General features: G+C 41.9%; 1 protein-coding gene across 1 annotated transcript; it reads right to left on the reverse strand.

Annotated features, from left to right (window-relative positions):
• Positions 1–805: 805 nt before the first annotated feature.
• Positions 806–12375, reverse strand: TSPO2 (translocator protein 2). The gene is made up of 4 exons (XM_054980624.1): positions 12186–12375; positions 8898–9112; positions 7733–7871; positions 806–4682 (listed from the first exon to the last, which is right to left on the reverse strand). The coding sequence occupies exons 2-4, from the start codon at positions 9068–9070 to the stop codon at positions 4503–4505; spliced, it is 492 nt and encodes a 163-aa protein (XP_054836599.1). The 5' UTR covers positions 9071–9112; positions 12186–12375; the 3' UTR covers positions 806–4502.
• Positions 12376–16777: the final 4402 nt, after the last annotated feature.

Below are 16777 nucleotides of genomic sequence, written 5' to 3' on the forward strand. Positions count from 1 at the left end.
ATCCAATTAAGCCTCTGTTAAAGGGGCAGGGCATTTCCCCCCATTGTTGGCACTCCTAATTTGGACTCTGTTCAGCTCCCTTAAAGGAAGGGCTACAGTTGCCTGCCATACCAATCATAAAGATGGAATGCTCCACCTCCCTTTTGTTGGGAAAAGAAGCCAAGAATTATTCCACTGCAGCCAGATTGCTGCTAGTCCTCCTTGCTGCCTTATTAATGCTACATATACAAAAGGGAAAAGGTTATTATGTGACCTTTGGGGCTCCAATATGAGGTGCTGTATGCTGCCCTCTCTTCCCAGCCTCTCCACTCCCTTTTGATGCTTCTATTCTTACTCTTCACCATCAGTTATTGACTCCCCCCCCCCACATCTAATGCTAAATCCTCCAGCAGGGAATGTCTTTTTTTGGATCCTGCAAAGCCTTCTCCTAGCACATCATTGCTGAACAGAGACTGCCAGTTATAATTCCATCCTTCTGTTTGTTGTGTAGTGGCAGGGGGAAGAAGTTATAAAGGACCAGAGATAAGAAGTATCCACAGAACTGCAATTAGTTTTTCCTGATTGCAGTTTTAACAAAGCTATTTCCATTTCAAAATTTACCCCTCAAGGTCAACTAGGTGCCTGGCACAGGCTTTTGAATCATACTGTTTGTTTCCTTAGGGGAGTCTAGAACCTTAACCACACAGTGCAATCCTTCTGGTTTATTTCAGAAAATCTTCGTTCTAATAATACACAAACCACAGTACCTACAGATTAGAGGGTCCAAAATAATATTGTCCATTTTGAATATACCAGCCAAAACCTGTCCCTTTAAATGATTTTATTACATTAAAAAAATCAACTTCATTCAAAACAAGGTCATGTTAAATCTTAAAAGGACTAACAAAACATTCAAAGTAAGACTGTTAAAAACACTAAAAATAAAATCTTTCAACAAATAAAAATACTGAATACAAAAAAATAGCAGAAGCAATGTTATTACTTTACAAAATTACAAGTTTTTACTCGCTATTAAAAATCTGCATGAACTGGATAGACAGTAGACAGGCACCTAAAAAACAGTAATAATGGCACAATGCAAATCTCTATGTAGAGTTCTAAAGCTGCTGAAGAAGAAAGCCTCTGAAGCTGGGCAGTATTTGGAGACGGGCCTCAGAGGCAGATCTTAGTTCTTAAGTAAGTTTGTATGCGAGAAGACATTCCTTTAGATATCCTGGTCCCAGCATCTTTAATTATGCCCAGAAAAAATGAAGACCAAGAAAAATCTTACAATATTGGAATGATATGATCATTGTCTTGTACATCACTGATCAATCTTGTTGCCTTATTCTAGCTCAGCTGAACTCTCAAAGTTACCCCCATATCACTGCACTGTACTAAGAGACTAAAGCATGGATAACAAAAGTCAGTTGATCTGTTTCCACAAAGGAACACAGCTGAGGCACCAGTCGAAGTTGGAGAAAAATGCTTAATGGAATGGATGCTGAGTATCCATTTCAAGAGTGGGATCCAGAATCCCCCTGAAGCTACAAATCTGATCTTTAAGGGGAAACACAATCCATCCAGAAAAAAAAATGCTACTTGTATAGCACAGCAGTATTTATATAGCACATATCCTGTAATTCTTAGCGCATCCCTATAATGTAGATGACTATTATTCCCATTTCATGGGGGAAGGATTAAGATCACCTATTGATTCATGGCAGAGGCAAGATTAAAACCAGGAAATTCCTGCCTTATAGCTCATTCTTTTAACTACTGGGCTGTGCCATCATCCAGAACTGGTTGGAAGCTACCTTCATATTCTGATGAACCACTTATAGAGTATAAGATTGAATTTAAGGGTAGCTTTCTAGAGACAGAGTTTTCAGGGTGGCAACTCCAGCCAAATCATAAGTGATTTGTATGTTTTCTCTTTCTGTGCATGCGGCTGCCACTCCTGTATTAGAACAAAGCACGTGGTCAGAAGGAACTTTGGGTGCTGTCCCCTCTCCAGATATTGCCTCAAACAGAAACAGTCCAGGGAAGGAATTTTTAGGCCCATTGCAGAAGGCCAAATAGCTTCCCCATAGACCCATGTTTGTTCAGGGTAACAGTGAGCATGGAAAGGCATTGGCAGCCTTCAAGAGCAGCTGGTTGAATACCTGTTGGGGATGCTTTAGGCTGTTACTGCATTGGGCAGGGGGTTGGACTAGATGGTCTATAAGGTCCTTTATGATTCTATGAAGTAAGAAAAATAGGCTACCACTTAAAAGCATTGTTGACTACTTGGAATATTTGACCACAATCAAATAATAGATGAACAGTACAATAAAAAACTACTCATGTACCTTATAGAAATAAAGAGAAAAATCTCCAGTTAATGGGAAATAATTCCAGAAATCTCAGCCTTTTCATGCATAGTATTGAGATGTGCATGGCAAATCCATCTTTGTTACTGAGTGTCCACTTCTCAAATAGATCAAGTAAATCCCAGCTCCTCAAAGTATACAGCTGTGCGTGATCAATTGTTACCTGAATTGGTCTCCTTGCAAATAAGAGAATTGTGGAGGAAATTAGCAGCAAGGAAGACAGCTATGCAAGAGGCGGTAACTATGGGATCTTTTCCACCAATTTCTACGGAGTCCCTTCCCAGATAGCAGACGAGGCTAGTGCTTTAAATTCAAAGAGCAAACTTTTATTGAAGAAAAACACACGCACACACAGGAGTAATTAATAAAATGGTTGCATGCACACAGAGTTCTAGGAAGCTAGTAATAAGTTGGAATAGAGTGAGGGAGGGAAAAGTATATCTACCTATCCTGAAGAGTAGCCCAGTCCACAGGGGAAGAGGGCAGCTTCAAATGCCAGCATTCTCAGCCAGGAGAGCAAGAGGCTTGGAGCAACCTCAAGGGAGCAGCACTTAAGATCCAGTAAGTGTGCACACTTTAAATGGGGCCAGGGTCCCTATTTTATAGGGTAAAATGTGCCCTGAGTTGGGATAGCCCACCTAGCTGTTAGAACAAAGGCTCCAACGGTCAGTTCCTGGGAGTAACAAAAGTTTTGATTACTTTTATTGGTAGCTGCCGGGGCATGAGAAAGAGAATGCAAAATTTGTTCTGGTACTGCACAAAGGGGCAGTTTGTTAATGAAGTCCACCAGTGCTAACTTGATGAATTTAGGTGGGGAATGTACCTTCCCAGGAATGAATTATATAAATACTTATGAATGCTAGTTGATTTTCTCCTCAATCATGGACAGGAGATCTCATCACGGAAGGAGGGAGAGGAATGCGTTAAGTGGGATGACTCTGCGAGACCTTTGTTGCTCTGGATTCCTTAGGGGCTGGGGAGACTGTAAAACTAATCACCATGAGTCTCTCCGCATTTACATGTGGCATTCCATTCATGCCTGGGTCTCCCGGGGTCTCCGTCAGCAATGTTAGCTGAAACTCCCCTGGCTGCAATCTAAACTGCCATTTTAAATCCAGGGGCCTTTATATCACAGGGAGCCATGTTAAATGGCTATTAAAGATGGTGGAGGCCAGGCCAACTGCTTACACAATGTACTGACAAACATATGCCCATCACATCCATCGTTTATAAGCATAGACATAAAAAACTGGCAAATCAGCTCATAGAGTAAGTATCTCCAACCCCATGCCCCTCAGCCAAGACTTGTAGGTGAAGTAACATGAAAGTTGGCATGAGGAACTAGATAGAAGAAAAGGGGAACTGACAAAATTAGCTCATCTTGTATAATTGGAAGTGCCCTTCAATTTGCACAACTATTTTGGAACTAAGCTGTTTTTACTATTTATTTATACAGCACCAACATACCTGGTCTTTCAAATGAAATAAGCAAAAGACACAGGTCCTTCTTTCACGGGATTTGCAATCTAAATTATGACAGCAGGGAAGAAAAGGAAGAGATGGAGTAATGTGAAAAAAACCATCTCATTAATATAGTACATGGATATTTTTCACATATGCTGTTATCAGAGAGGAATTCCACAATAATCCCCAAGATTTCACTGATGTAATTTTTTAAAATATGAGAGATGACAGCAAGGTCAAGTTTTAAGCTCAAACTAGTTGTGACATTAAGTTCCATCTTTAGAACTTCTGATGTGTCTTTTGGTCCTAAAACCAGTTGTGGGGCCCAAAATGGATAAAGACTCCAATATTGTGGATGTGTATGGTTACTCTGGGTAACCTTTAACCACAACTACAGAAAAAGTGCCTATATTTTAAATGCCCTTTTTCCCAATGCTGTAGCCCTCTTCATACCATCTGACAACTATCTTTTAGGACCAAAAGATATATTGGGAGTTCCCATCACAGAACTCTGTTGTCTCATATACTTTGAGTCTAAATGTGAATTCACCCACACAACAAACCACTAAGATTTCATGTGAGGAGTTGGAATTTTTCAGATTAAAAAGGTATAGCAGACTCCCTTCTGTAACACTAGCTCTCAGGATCAAACAGCTCCAAATGACTTCCCTTTTGCCAAATGATTTCTTATTTGTTCTTCTTTCCCTTTTCTGGATTGTCTCTCCATATGCAGTAAGTGAGACAGGAAGCCAAGGTCAGCCAGGCAAGGTAAGGCAACATCAGCATGGTTGCGATCTTGTTAACAGGATACCAGGAATACATGGTGCCCAGCACTAACCCATAGAGACCCACAATATCCAGCAGAGCCTGAAGGAGAGAAATAGAAAGGGATAAAGAATTTATACACTGGAAGGAATGCTCAAAGCATGCTCCCATCATTTTAGCTGCTGCAGCAGAAGTGTGTATTGCAAGAGCAATAACAACAGATCTGTTCAGGACCTCCCTAATCCCTTCTACATACTTCTTAAACCTTCCAGGTTACAGTTTGCACTATATACTTAATTAAGGTTCTGGTATTGACCTATAAGGCCCTGTGCGGACTGGGACCAGCATATCTACGGGACCGTCTCTCCCCATATATTCCCCCGGAGGACACTCCGATCAGGGGACAAACAGCTGTTGGTGGTCCCTGGCCCCAAGGAGGCCCGCCTAGCCTCGACTACAGCCAGGGCCTTTTTGGTCCTGGCTCCCACCTGGTGGAATGCTCTGTCTGCTGAAATCGGGGCCCGGCAGGACCTACTATCCTTCTGCCGGGCCTGCAAGACAGAGTTGTTCCGCCAGGCATATGGCTGAGGCTGGGCCTCCGCCGGCCTGAAGGAAAAAAAAAAAGAGGGGTGTATAAAATCTTAACCCACCCTGTGAAGGCTGTCCACCATCCTGTTTTAAATGTGTATGGATTTTTATTGTGTTTTAATATGTTGTTTTTATTGTATTTTGTATTTTAATATGTTATCTGCCCTGAGCCTGCTTGCGGGGAGGGCAGAATAGAAATTTGGAATAAATAAATAAAAATAATAATAACTTCATTGGTACTCCCATCTTTCTCGCCAATGGGGATCCAAAGCAGCTTACATCATTCACTCCTCTTCCACTGTACTCTCACAACATCCCTGCAAGGTAGGTTAGGCTGAGAATGTGCAATTGACCCACACTCACCCAGCAAGCTCTCCTAGACCCTAGTCTGACATTTTAAGTACTATACCATGCTGGCTCTTGGGGAATGCTTAAGTGGTTGTTAGGCACACAAAGTTGGCTGCCTCATTTCCCTCTCCTTCCCCACTTGGTGTATTTTGCACAGTGATCTTGTACAGCATACGAACTTAGTGATGTTGCTAATCTTAGTGGCAGAGGTGGAAGCTGGCTCAGTACATGGGGTGAACTTAAGAAGTGTCCTGCTGAATCAGACCAGTGGTCCATCTAGTCCAGTATCCTGTCTCACACAGCTGCCAGCCTGGAGGGCTAACAAAAAGGGCACAAGGCCTCCCCCCATCTGTCCTCCTAACACTAGTATTCAGAGGCCTCTGGAGGTATTCTCCCCAGGAGTACAGGATTCCTATTGAGAGGCAAAACTCCTGATCCAGATTTAGCATTTCATGATCTACACAGAGATCTCCCAGTACCCTTGAACTTTAGTACTACCTGAATCCCAGAATTCACCTCAACCTAGACAATTCTTGCTCCCAACTTTACACTAAAGATATGTAGAAAAATCATGTGAATCCTTAGACCCTGAATGATCATCACACGAACCACAATTTCCCTGAACAAATATTGCCAAGTAGTTCCTTTTAGCTCTTCTAGTGGTCATATCTAAGGAAAGGACAACAGGAGAAAACTGCACACACTGTCAAAACTCTGCTTGCTATTTTTGTGGCATCCAGTTGAACTTTCAGACACAGACCACTTTTAAACTTTAATAGCAACTTTCCTCTCTGACAAACAAAAATTACTACTGCAAGTAAGAAAAATTCCTATGGCACAAGTGGTTGTTTTTTTTAATGCATATATGCCCCTTCTTAGCAGATTCATGAAGGAAATCTCACAGTGCCATCCTAGGAGAGTTACACCCTCCTAATGGACTTCAATAGACTTAGAAGGACATAAGACTGCTTAGGATGGCACTGTTAGTGTATTAGTTTTTCCCATGTGCTGTTTTCTGACAGAAAGGTGGCTTCCAGCAATGTTCCTATGCCATGAAAATTTAATATAAGAGGCAGACCTTATTCAAAGCTATAGCTGGACCTCAGAATCTCAAGTAGAGCAGCCAAGATGGATTACACAATAGCTTTAGATTCAGAGGACTTAGCCATGTTAGTCTGTAGTTGCAAAATGCAACACACGTAGAAAAGCTATAATTTCTGAATCCTGTATAAGCATGTCAACCGAATTACAATGTGGTTTCCATGTGTACTGACCACTCATGTGTTAGAGAATTTAGGATCCTTCCATAGTTCTCTAGAGAGCCTTAAACTTCAGCCATTGAGCACTCTGAGAGCTCCTTCTCCTAGATGCAGCACTAACAACATAAATCTAATAAACTTTTCCCCAATTCTCCTATTAGTTTTTTGGCATTTTCCAGTTTAATAAGCCATAAATGAATGATGAGCTCACACTGAAATGCTGGAATTTGCTTACTGATTACGTGAAGGTGTGGCATTCAAAGCTCATTATCTCAAACACCATTCCTAACTGAAAAAGTACAACACCCAACATATTAGACTGCTAATTCTCATCCTTCTTAAGGCAGCCAGTTAAACCCAAAATCCAGGGAACGCAACTGGTGGTAACTGATATCATTAGTGGGAACCAGCTGCAAAGCATAGACCAACAATGCAAGCCTTTGCCACAGTTTGGCTGAACAGCTCCTAACTCTGGTTGTTCCTACTGTCTGTGGTTCTGGAATACTTTTCTTCAAAGACTCATATTCTGCAGCCACAAAACTTGAATATCATCATTGGACTATAGTAAGCACATAAATGCATGTAATTTGCCTGCTTTGTTCTGTGAAACAATTTTGGCCTCTATATGTCCTTCAGCAATAAACACATAGAAACAAGGGCTGAAAGCAGAGGGAAGAGTGGTGAATGAAGAAGTTCCGGTCCTTAACAATTAGAAATCCCTTCCTGGTTTTTAACTTTTTGGAGGAAACTCAGCATATTCTGGCAACACAATCCCAAACAGAGTCATAACCTTCTAAATCTACTGAAGTTAACAGGCTTAAAAATTTCCAGAAGACTGCACATTCCACAGCCCAGTCATGGCCCCACAGATTCCTAGACAACCTACCTAGTGTCCCCCCGCAAAGGAACTGAGATACAGGCAAAATAAGAGTACTATAAATTGAAAGGGACCATTACCAGTCTTAGGTTATGAGCACCAAAGAATACAGGAGTCCATGCCCAGTTCAGGGCAAGCTGAGCTCCATAAAGGCCCAGTGGGACAACTGCTTTGCTGTTGAAGCCATCAAGGTCCCTCCACACCAAGTATGAAGCATAGCTGCAGAAAGGGGAACTACAATAAGTATTTTGCTTTTAGATGTCACAACACCTGCCTTTATTAATATAGGCATTTAGATCTTAAGGTATAATACTTGCTTTTAAGGTAGCTTACACAAAAATTAGTACCACCGCAATAACCAAGATAAACTTTAAAAATATAAAATTCAAATCAGTTCTAACAATATCAACTAAATCATAAGAGGAACATAGAACATCTTGAAACCAGCAAATCCAAAGTGTTTGAAAGGTAGCATAAATATCATATATGCAATTCTGAACAATGGCCACAGAGTTCAGATGAAAACATCAGCACAATGGAGCCATGTTCAGACAGGAAGAATTTTTCTGCAAATCCAGCAGAATCCTTAGGTTTGCAGAACAATATGAAAAGTTTATAATTTTTTTTAACAAAGAGAAGGGAGGTCTGTGCCTACGCAGACCTCACAACTAAAAAAAAAAAAAGACAAACGTCATCTCAGCATTACAATAGAGGTTTTTTCCTAATCCACTGACAGAAGAAAGCAAGAGGCAGGAAGACAAGGTCACTTTATCACCACCCTCAACAGCTGTGACCAGCTTTCTTTCCCTATTGTTAGGGCAGCTCAGGGACCGTAGACCTGGAGTCTAGACAAATTAAGGCGGCTGATCTAGGTTAAACCAACAGTAGATCCCAGACAGTTCCACCTAAATTTTCAACATACCACGTACGTGGCAAGGATCATCTAAGATGAGGCATTCCTCATCTATCACACAGGAGGGGAATGCCTCTTCTGAGATGGTGGCATCAGTTACATGAGCATGCATCATCTGAATAGAGAACACTTTTTCTTCTGGACTATTATTTGATCCCCATGCAAATATATGCAAATTTGATTAATTTATTATACCTAAAATAATTATTCAGCTATGTTTTTGAAGAAACTGAGTGGCATCCCTAAGCAAAATTAACATCTGGATGAAACAAGCCATAAAGTGAGTTGGATTCCAGGCTTAGATAAAGACGGGAGATTCCAGGAAGCCTTACCCCATGCTCGTGTACAGTGTAGTCCAAGCAACTGGGAATATTTTATTAGGTGGCCGCCATGATGGTTTCTTCAGACTTTCATACCAAATGGGCACTTCCTTTCGAGTAAAGAACCAACCAATGAATCCACCAAGATGTGGCAAGGCTGTGAAGCCAAGCGCATGAGCCCACATCCTTAACCAGACAATTCAATCAAATCTGGATCACTCCTGTGCCTTTGAAACGGAAAAAATAAACACAGTTATTTCCATATTGAAAGGTATTTACTTGCATAAGACGTTTCATTTTACAGTTTACACCAAATATTAAAGAACTGGGTAACCAACAGTGTAATCAGACGATGTGTAATTCTGAAGCAGATTTTGTACCTTTACTTTAATTGTAACCTAGAATGGAACAGGATTCCTGTTCCTTTTGTTTCTTAACAACTAGACCCAGTTTAAACAGAGCCTGTGGCATTTTGCTCCCTTTAGTGTTCCCTTAGGTTTTTGCTGCCACCTGTCTTAAGTACTTTCTCAGTTTGACCTGCAGTATTGGAAAACTTGTGTTATATTTGGAAGATTGACAGAATGGTCAGTGCATGGGGTAAAAGAGGATTTTATTTTAGATAAAACACACATTTTACTTACACAGAAACAGAGTTTATTTACAAGTACATATGCATAATGGTTTCAGAGTAGTTCATACATGTAATGATTTCAAGATAGGTACAGATCTTAAAATGTTTCTAAACAATCTCAGTCACAATCCTTCCAGTTGCCACTAAGGCTAGAAATATCCATAAAGAAAAGAACACAGCCTTCCCTCAGATTACAACACTTCACTCCATCTTTCCCCACAGCAGCTCTCATCAACACTAGAACAATACACTGAACTCTCCCACAACTCTGACTAAACAGCAGTTCACTCTGTCCCCTCAAATACAGCTACCAACCAATCACAGCATGATTCATTCACTCAACCAGCCCCATTCAAAACCACACATTAATTAGCTGAAATAAAACACACAAAAATATTTACATGAAAAAACATTACAGAGCTGAACTTGATTGAAACCAGTTTAATCTCCCTTGAATCCAAACCTACAGATTAATTTGATTGTGAATTGCAGCCTATGAGATCTTGCAGGATATTTTCCTTTCTCCCTTATAAGGAGTTTTCCTGCTTCCAACGTATTTCATGACAAAGCAGATCTTAAATAATTTAGGTAATGCCTTTTGACCTCCTGTGATGGAAAAGGAGGGCTGTGAGCTTCAGCATTTACCTGTCTTGTGGTCTCAACAAAGTTGTTCCAATATAAATGGCATTATATTTTATAGCAGCAGGGAGGAGAAATCAATACTGCAATCTCTCGAGTAACTACTTCTCTATAATCATACTTGACCGTGCACTTTCCACAATAACCGATGATTTAACAGTAAACAACCATTACATGTGGATTTTTTGTTAATGTTATCAGAACAAAGCTGCATCTACAGCCAATGTATTAACTTTGTGTTGTTAATTTTCTCTTTCATGAAGCTTCTAAATTGGAAGAAAACAGGTAATTTACTTGAGGATATGCCAGTGAGTACATTTCAGTCAGTGGACATTTCAAATTAACAAATTACAGGTAAAATATTTAGGTACAGTGGAGATTGTGACAGCAGATATTAAAAATTCGTCTTTATGGGGTAAACTAAATGTTATATATAATTCTTGACACTACAACCATTTTAATGTTTTACATGATGTGCCAGTTATAATCCCCAGTCAGTACAATATGAAATTCAATCATTTAGAATTTTCCTTGGGGGACATAATGGTGGATCAGCAGTTGTATTTCCAGAACTGTAGTTATCAACACAATAAGATTTAAATTTTCCTAACTGAAGTTTATAGCAGCAGTCTTTCTTGATTATGGAACCTTTGTGTTTAGTATTTCACCCTTTGGGTGCAATGTCAGCTTTCATACTCAGGCTCTTTATTAGTTGCAGTAGTATTGCCCTGTAGACTCTGACTGTGGCTCAGTTCAGAAATCGTATGAAACCATGGTTTATTTTAAGTATGGTTAATTGGTGAAAGCAGGACGCATTTCACAGACAATCCTGGTTTGTCCTGACAAATGCTTGTTTCATTGCTGTCACTCTGTAGTCTAGGAGGGCATGGCCAAGGAACAAACCAGGATTCGGCCAAGGTTCATACACCCTGGGAAATCATGGTTAAGACTCACTGCAGTAAACAGCTCAACTTGAAAGCTTGGCTTGATGGACCCTAAATAACTATAATTAGTGCAGTTCCCTACATTCAGACAATCACACTAGCTGTAGTTTGTTTAATTAAATCCTGGGTTTGTCTGAATTGATGCCATATGAATGCTTCTCAGCAGCCCCCCCGTTACTGTAATAAGCAGCATGGAAAGTAGAGTTATATGTGTCATAAAACGCTGAACTGAGATCCATTTAGTTGCTTGGCCTCTTCAACATGAGGTCACTTGCATTTGTGTTTCTATAGTAAGTAATTTATTTGGAAATACTCAGCCTGTGTTGGGATAAATATTTTAGGCTCTTTTGAATGAAGACGATTCATATATCTTTTGAGAAATTAAGCAGTAACAATGAATGGACTTTATAATACAATAATATTGTATATAGTTACTCTACTGGAGAATTTGGCATAGAGGCCTTTTTAATTTCTCAAATGGGATGAAAGGAAACTTGGAGTTAAGACACTATCAGCTCAATGGAAATGCACCCTGAGGACTGTGGACAAAGATGTACAGATCCACCACAAGATCCCTATCAGAATTCAGTATAGAAACAAGGTAGATTGCTTCTCCAATGGCAAATGCTGGCATTGTTCATTGTTACGGAAATTAGAAAAGTGTTTTTCACACACACTGTAGCCTGTACAGTTTTTAATCCAAAACACCTGGAAAGGGGAGAAATAAGGAATTTTCGGTACAGCTGAAGCTATCACCCTAGGAAGACTGCAACCCTGTTGACTTTTTGCCCATCTTACAGCTATTTAAAGGCACAGAGATCCTGTCAAGAAGAAAGGGGAACTGTGCACACAGTAAGGGGTGGGTCGATGTTACTTTATAGCTCTCGAAACTCCGGACAGTGTTAATTTTCTCCTTCTCCGTAAAGCGAAGTGAGCTGCGATGGCTGGGGCTCTGCATAAATAAATGCTTTTATTTTTTTTTTTCCAAAGCAGGTATTGTTGGTGGAAGCCCGTCGAATGTCCGAACATCTTGCTCTGGAACGCGGGCGGGTGGGCGGGCGGGCTGGCCGCGCTGGGTTTTCTTACCTTCTGCAGGCTGAACTCCCCCGCTTTACAGGCAAACCCAGCAAGCGAGCAAATGGATTTCCAGGCCCCTTCTGCTGTTTCTGCATAAATCGCCAACCGAGTTGCTGCGCTCATGCAGGGGCGGAGTCCTCCTGTGCGCCTCGGTCATATCGCCTCTGTTTGTGTGGCAGTTCGCAGAGGACGGGCAAAGGCCGATTTGATTCGTTCAGTCAGGCGCTTCCCGGCCCCACCCTTCCTCCTGGCGCTGTAAGCCTGCAGAGGGGGAAGCCGTTTGTTTCCTCCACAGTTCCGTATGGGGTGGTAGCGCCAGCCCATTTTACAGTGTTGTACAACTTGACGCGAGGCTAGTTCCTGAGTCAGGGACAGGGTAAAAGCCGGAACGAGACGGAACAGGGAGAACGGGCGCTAAAGAAATGCCAGTGCCACAAAAAACAGTGGGATGTGTTAGAGACACTCCAGAACAATATTTTAGAAATGAAAACTCTGGATTGCCCTGCTTTTATTAACCAGTTCCATGCCAAAAAGCTCCTGGAACAGCACAAAACAGCCTGGAACGGGCACTAAAGAAATGCCAGTGCCACAAAAAACAGTGGGGTGTGTTAGAGACACTCCAGAACAATATTTTAGAAATGAAAACTCTGGACTGCCCCGCTTTTATTAACCCGTTCCATGCCAAAAAGCTCCCGGAACAGCACAAAACAGCCCGGAACGGGCACTAAAGAAAGGCCAGTGCCACAAAAAAAAGTGGGATGTGTTAGAGACACTCTAGAACAATATTTTAGAAATGAAAACTCTGGACTGCCCCGCTTTTATTAACCCGTTCCATGCCAAAAAGCTCCCGGAACAGCACAAAACAGCCCGGAACGGGCACTAAAGAAAGGCCAGTGCCACAAAAAACAGTGGGATGTGTTAGAGACACTCCAGAACAATATTTTAGAAATGAAAACTCTGGACTGCCCCACTTTTATTAACCCGTTCCATGCCAAAAAGCTCCCGGAACAGCACAAAACAGCCCGGAACGGGCACTAAAGAAAGGCCAGTGCCACAAAAAACAGTGGGATGTGTTAGACACACTCCAGAACAATATTTTAGAAATGAAAACTCTGGACTGCCCCACTTTTATTAACCCGTTCCATGCCAAAAAGCTCGCGGAACAGCACAAAACAGCCCGGAACGGGCACTAAAGAAAGGCCAGTGCCACAAAAAACAGTGGGATGTGTTAGAGACACTCCAGAACAATATTTTAGAAATGAAAACTCTGGACTGCCCTGCTTTTATTAACCCATTCCATGCCAAAAAGCTCCCGGAACAGCACAAAACAGCCCGGAACGGGCACTAAAGAAATGCCAGTGCCACAAAAAACAGTGGGGTGTGTTAGAGACACTCCAGAACAATATTTCAGAAATGAAAACTCTGGACTGCCCCGCTTTTATTAACCCGTTCCATGCCAAAAAGCTCCCGGAACAGCACAAAACAGCCCGGAACGGGCACTAAAGAAAGGCCAGTGCCACAAAAAACAGTGGGATGTGTTAGAGACACTCCAGAACAATATTTTAGAAATGAAAACTCTGGACTGCCCCACTTTTATTAACCCGTTCCATGCCAAAAAGCTCCCGGAACAGCACAAAACAGCCCGGAACGGGCACTAAAGAAAGGCCAGTGCCACAAAAAACAGTGGGATGTGTTAGACACACTCCAGAACAATATTTTAGAAATGAAAACTCTGGACTGCCCCACTTTTATTAACCCGTTCCATGCCAAAAAGCTCCCGGAACAGCACAAAACAGCCCGGAACGGGCACTAAAGAAAGGCCAGTGCCACAAAAAACAGTGGGATGTGTTAGAGACACTCCAGAACAATATTTTAGAAATGAAAACTCTGGACTGCCCTGCTTTTATTAACCCATTCCATGCCAAAAAGCTCCCGGAACAGCACAAAACAGCCCGGAACGGGCACTAAAGAAATGCCAGTGCCACAAAAAACAGTGGGGTGTGTTAGAGACACTCCAGAACAATATTTCAGAAATGAAAACTCTGGACTGCCCCGCTTTTATTAACCCGTTCCATGCCAAAAAGCTCCCGGAACAGCACAAAACAGCCCGGAACGGGCACTAAAGAAAGGCCAGTGCCACAAAAAACAGTGGGATGTGTTAGACACACTCCAGAACAATATTTTAGAAATGAAAACTCTGGACTGCCCCACTTTTATTAACCCGTTCCATGCCAAAAAGCTCGCGGAACAGCACAAAACAGCCCGGAACGGGCACTAAAGAAAGGCCAGTGCCACAAAAAACAGTGGGATGTGTTAGAGACACTCCAGAACAATATTTTAGAAATGAAAACTCTGGACTGCCCTGCTTTTATTAACCCATTCCATGCCAAAAAGCTCCCGGAACAGCACAAAACAGCCCGGAACGGGCACTAAAGAAATGCCAGTGCCACAAAAAACAGTGGGGTGTGTTAGAGACACTCCAGAACAATATTTCAGAAATGAAAACTCTGGACTGCCCCGCTTTTATTAACCCGTTCCATGCCAAAAAGCTCCCGGAACAGCACAAAACAGCCCGGAACGGGCACTAAAGAAAGGCCAGTGCCACAAAAAACAGTGGGATGTGTTAGAGACACTCCAGAACAATATTTTAGAAATGAAAACTCTGGACTGCCCCACTTTTATTAACCCGTTCCATGCCAAAAAGCTCCCGGAACAGCACAAAACAGCCCGGAACGGGCACTAAAGAAAGGCCAGTGCCACAAAAAACAGTGGGATGTGTTAGACACACTCCAGAACAATATTTTAGAAATGAAAACTCTGGACTGCCCCACTTTTATTAACCCGTTCCATGCCAAAAAGCTCGCGGAACAGCACAAAACAGCCCGGAACGGGCACTAAAGAAAGGCCAGTGCCACAAAAAACAGTGGGATGTGTTAGAGACACTCCAGAACAATATTTTAGAAATGAAAACTCTGGACTGCCCTGCTTTTATTAACCCATTCCATGCCAAAAAGCTCCCGGAACAGCACAAAACAGCCCGGAACGGGCACTAAAGAAATGCCAGTGCCACAAAAAACAGTGGGGTGTGTTAGAGACACTCCAGAACAATATTTCAGAAATGAAAACTCTGGACTGCCCCGCTTTTATTAACCCGTTCCATGCCAAAAAGCTCCCGGAACAGCACAAAACAGCCCAGAACGGGCACTAAAGAAATGCCAGTGCCACAAAAAACAGTGGGGTGTGTTAGAGACACTCCAGAACAATATTTCAGAAATGAAAACTCTGGACTGCCCCGCTTTTATTAACCCGTTCCATGCCAAAAAGCTCCCGGAACAGCACAAAACAGCCCAGAACGGGCACTAAAGAAATGCCAGTGCCACAAAAAACAGTGGGATGTGTTAGAGACACTCCAGAACAATATTTCAGAAATGAAAACTCTGGACTGCCCCACTTTTATTAACCCGTTCCATGCCAAAAAGCTCCCGGAACAGCACAAAACAGCCTGGAACGGGCACTAAAGAAGGGCCAGTGCTACAAAAAACAGTGGGATGTGTTAGAGACACTCCAGAACAATATTTTAGAAATGAAAACTCTGGACTGGCACCCTTCAATTAACCCTTTCTATGCCAATATGCTCACGGAACAGCACAAAACAGACTGCAGTTTTCTGCAGACTCGGGACTGAAAGCACACCCAGACCATGTTTTTCACCTCCCTCCACCCCAACAATTATCTGTTGGTAGCCTGGGACTTAGCCTCAGGCGAAGAGGAGTTACCTGGCTGGATGCTCCAAGTAACAATCAAAAAATATGTCCTATTTTTTCAGTTATTTATTTGTTTATTTATTTGAAAAAAAATTAAGAGATGTCCGATTAATATATATAATAAACCAAAAAAAGGAATCCACTTTAAGGATTGCTTCCCATAGACCAATTCAGTTAGAGGGTCAAAATGAAGGTGAGTGTAAAAATGATGCAAAGGGTGTGTGTGTTTGTACAGTGAACAGTGGATTAATGTGAACAAAATCAGTGATGCAAAAATTCATGACAGCTTGGTTGGAAAGCTGCATGAAGTATTGGTATCTGAAGAGGGTTTTGACTAAAGTGTCAGCAGGTGCTTGGAGAGACGGTTCAAGCATACAAGAGGGAACAGCAGAGCTGATTTGAAGAGAAGGAGACTGGGTAAGGATGCAACCTCCAGATAGAGCCTGGAGTTCTCCTGGAATTACAGCTGATCTCCAGATAAGAGAGATCAACTCCCCTGGAATAGCTGCTTTGGAGGGAGGACTCTATGACATTATATGCCACCGAGGTTCCTTTCCTTCCTAAAACACACCATCCTCTGCTCGTCTCATGCCTGGCTGGAATGCCCTGTGTTTGGGGTTGCGATGAGTTGGTTGAAACTCAACAGTACATTATTCCATTAGCAAAGTGAATGAGTCTTTAATACCTAGCACATTGCAGGTGAACCCCTAGTGAAATGTGTCTAACTTTTAGTTGCATTTAACATGCATCTGAAATGTTATTATTTCTTCAAGTCTCTTATACTAATGTATTGTCGAAGGCTTTCACGGCTGGAGAACGATGGTTGTTGTGGGTTTT

The sequence above is a fragment of the Eublepharis macularius genome, chromosome 5 (assembly GCF_028583425.1).
Source record: "Eublepharis macularius isolate TG4126 chromosome 5, MPM_Emac_v1.0, whole genome shotgun sequence".
Taxonomy (NCBI): domain Eukaryota; kingdom Metazoa; phylum Chordata; class Lepidosauria; order Squamata; family Eublepharidae; genus Eublepharis; species Eublepharis macularius.

Bases quoted from the DNA above. Each gene is read 5' to 3' on its own strand.
- TSPO2 (XM_054980624.1), bottom strand. From the start codon at position 9,070: ATGTGGGCTCATGCGCTTGGCTTCACAGCCTTGCCACATCTTGGTGGA. The intron at 7,872-8,897 runs GTAAGGCTTCCT...CCCTTTCTGCAG, and splicing joins ACACTGTACACGAGCATGGG to CTATGCTTCATACTTGGTGT. The intron at 4,683-7,732 runs GTAATGGTCCCT...TCTCTCCTTCAG, and splicing joins GTGCTCATAACCTAAGACTG to GCTCTGCTGGATATTGTGGG.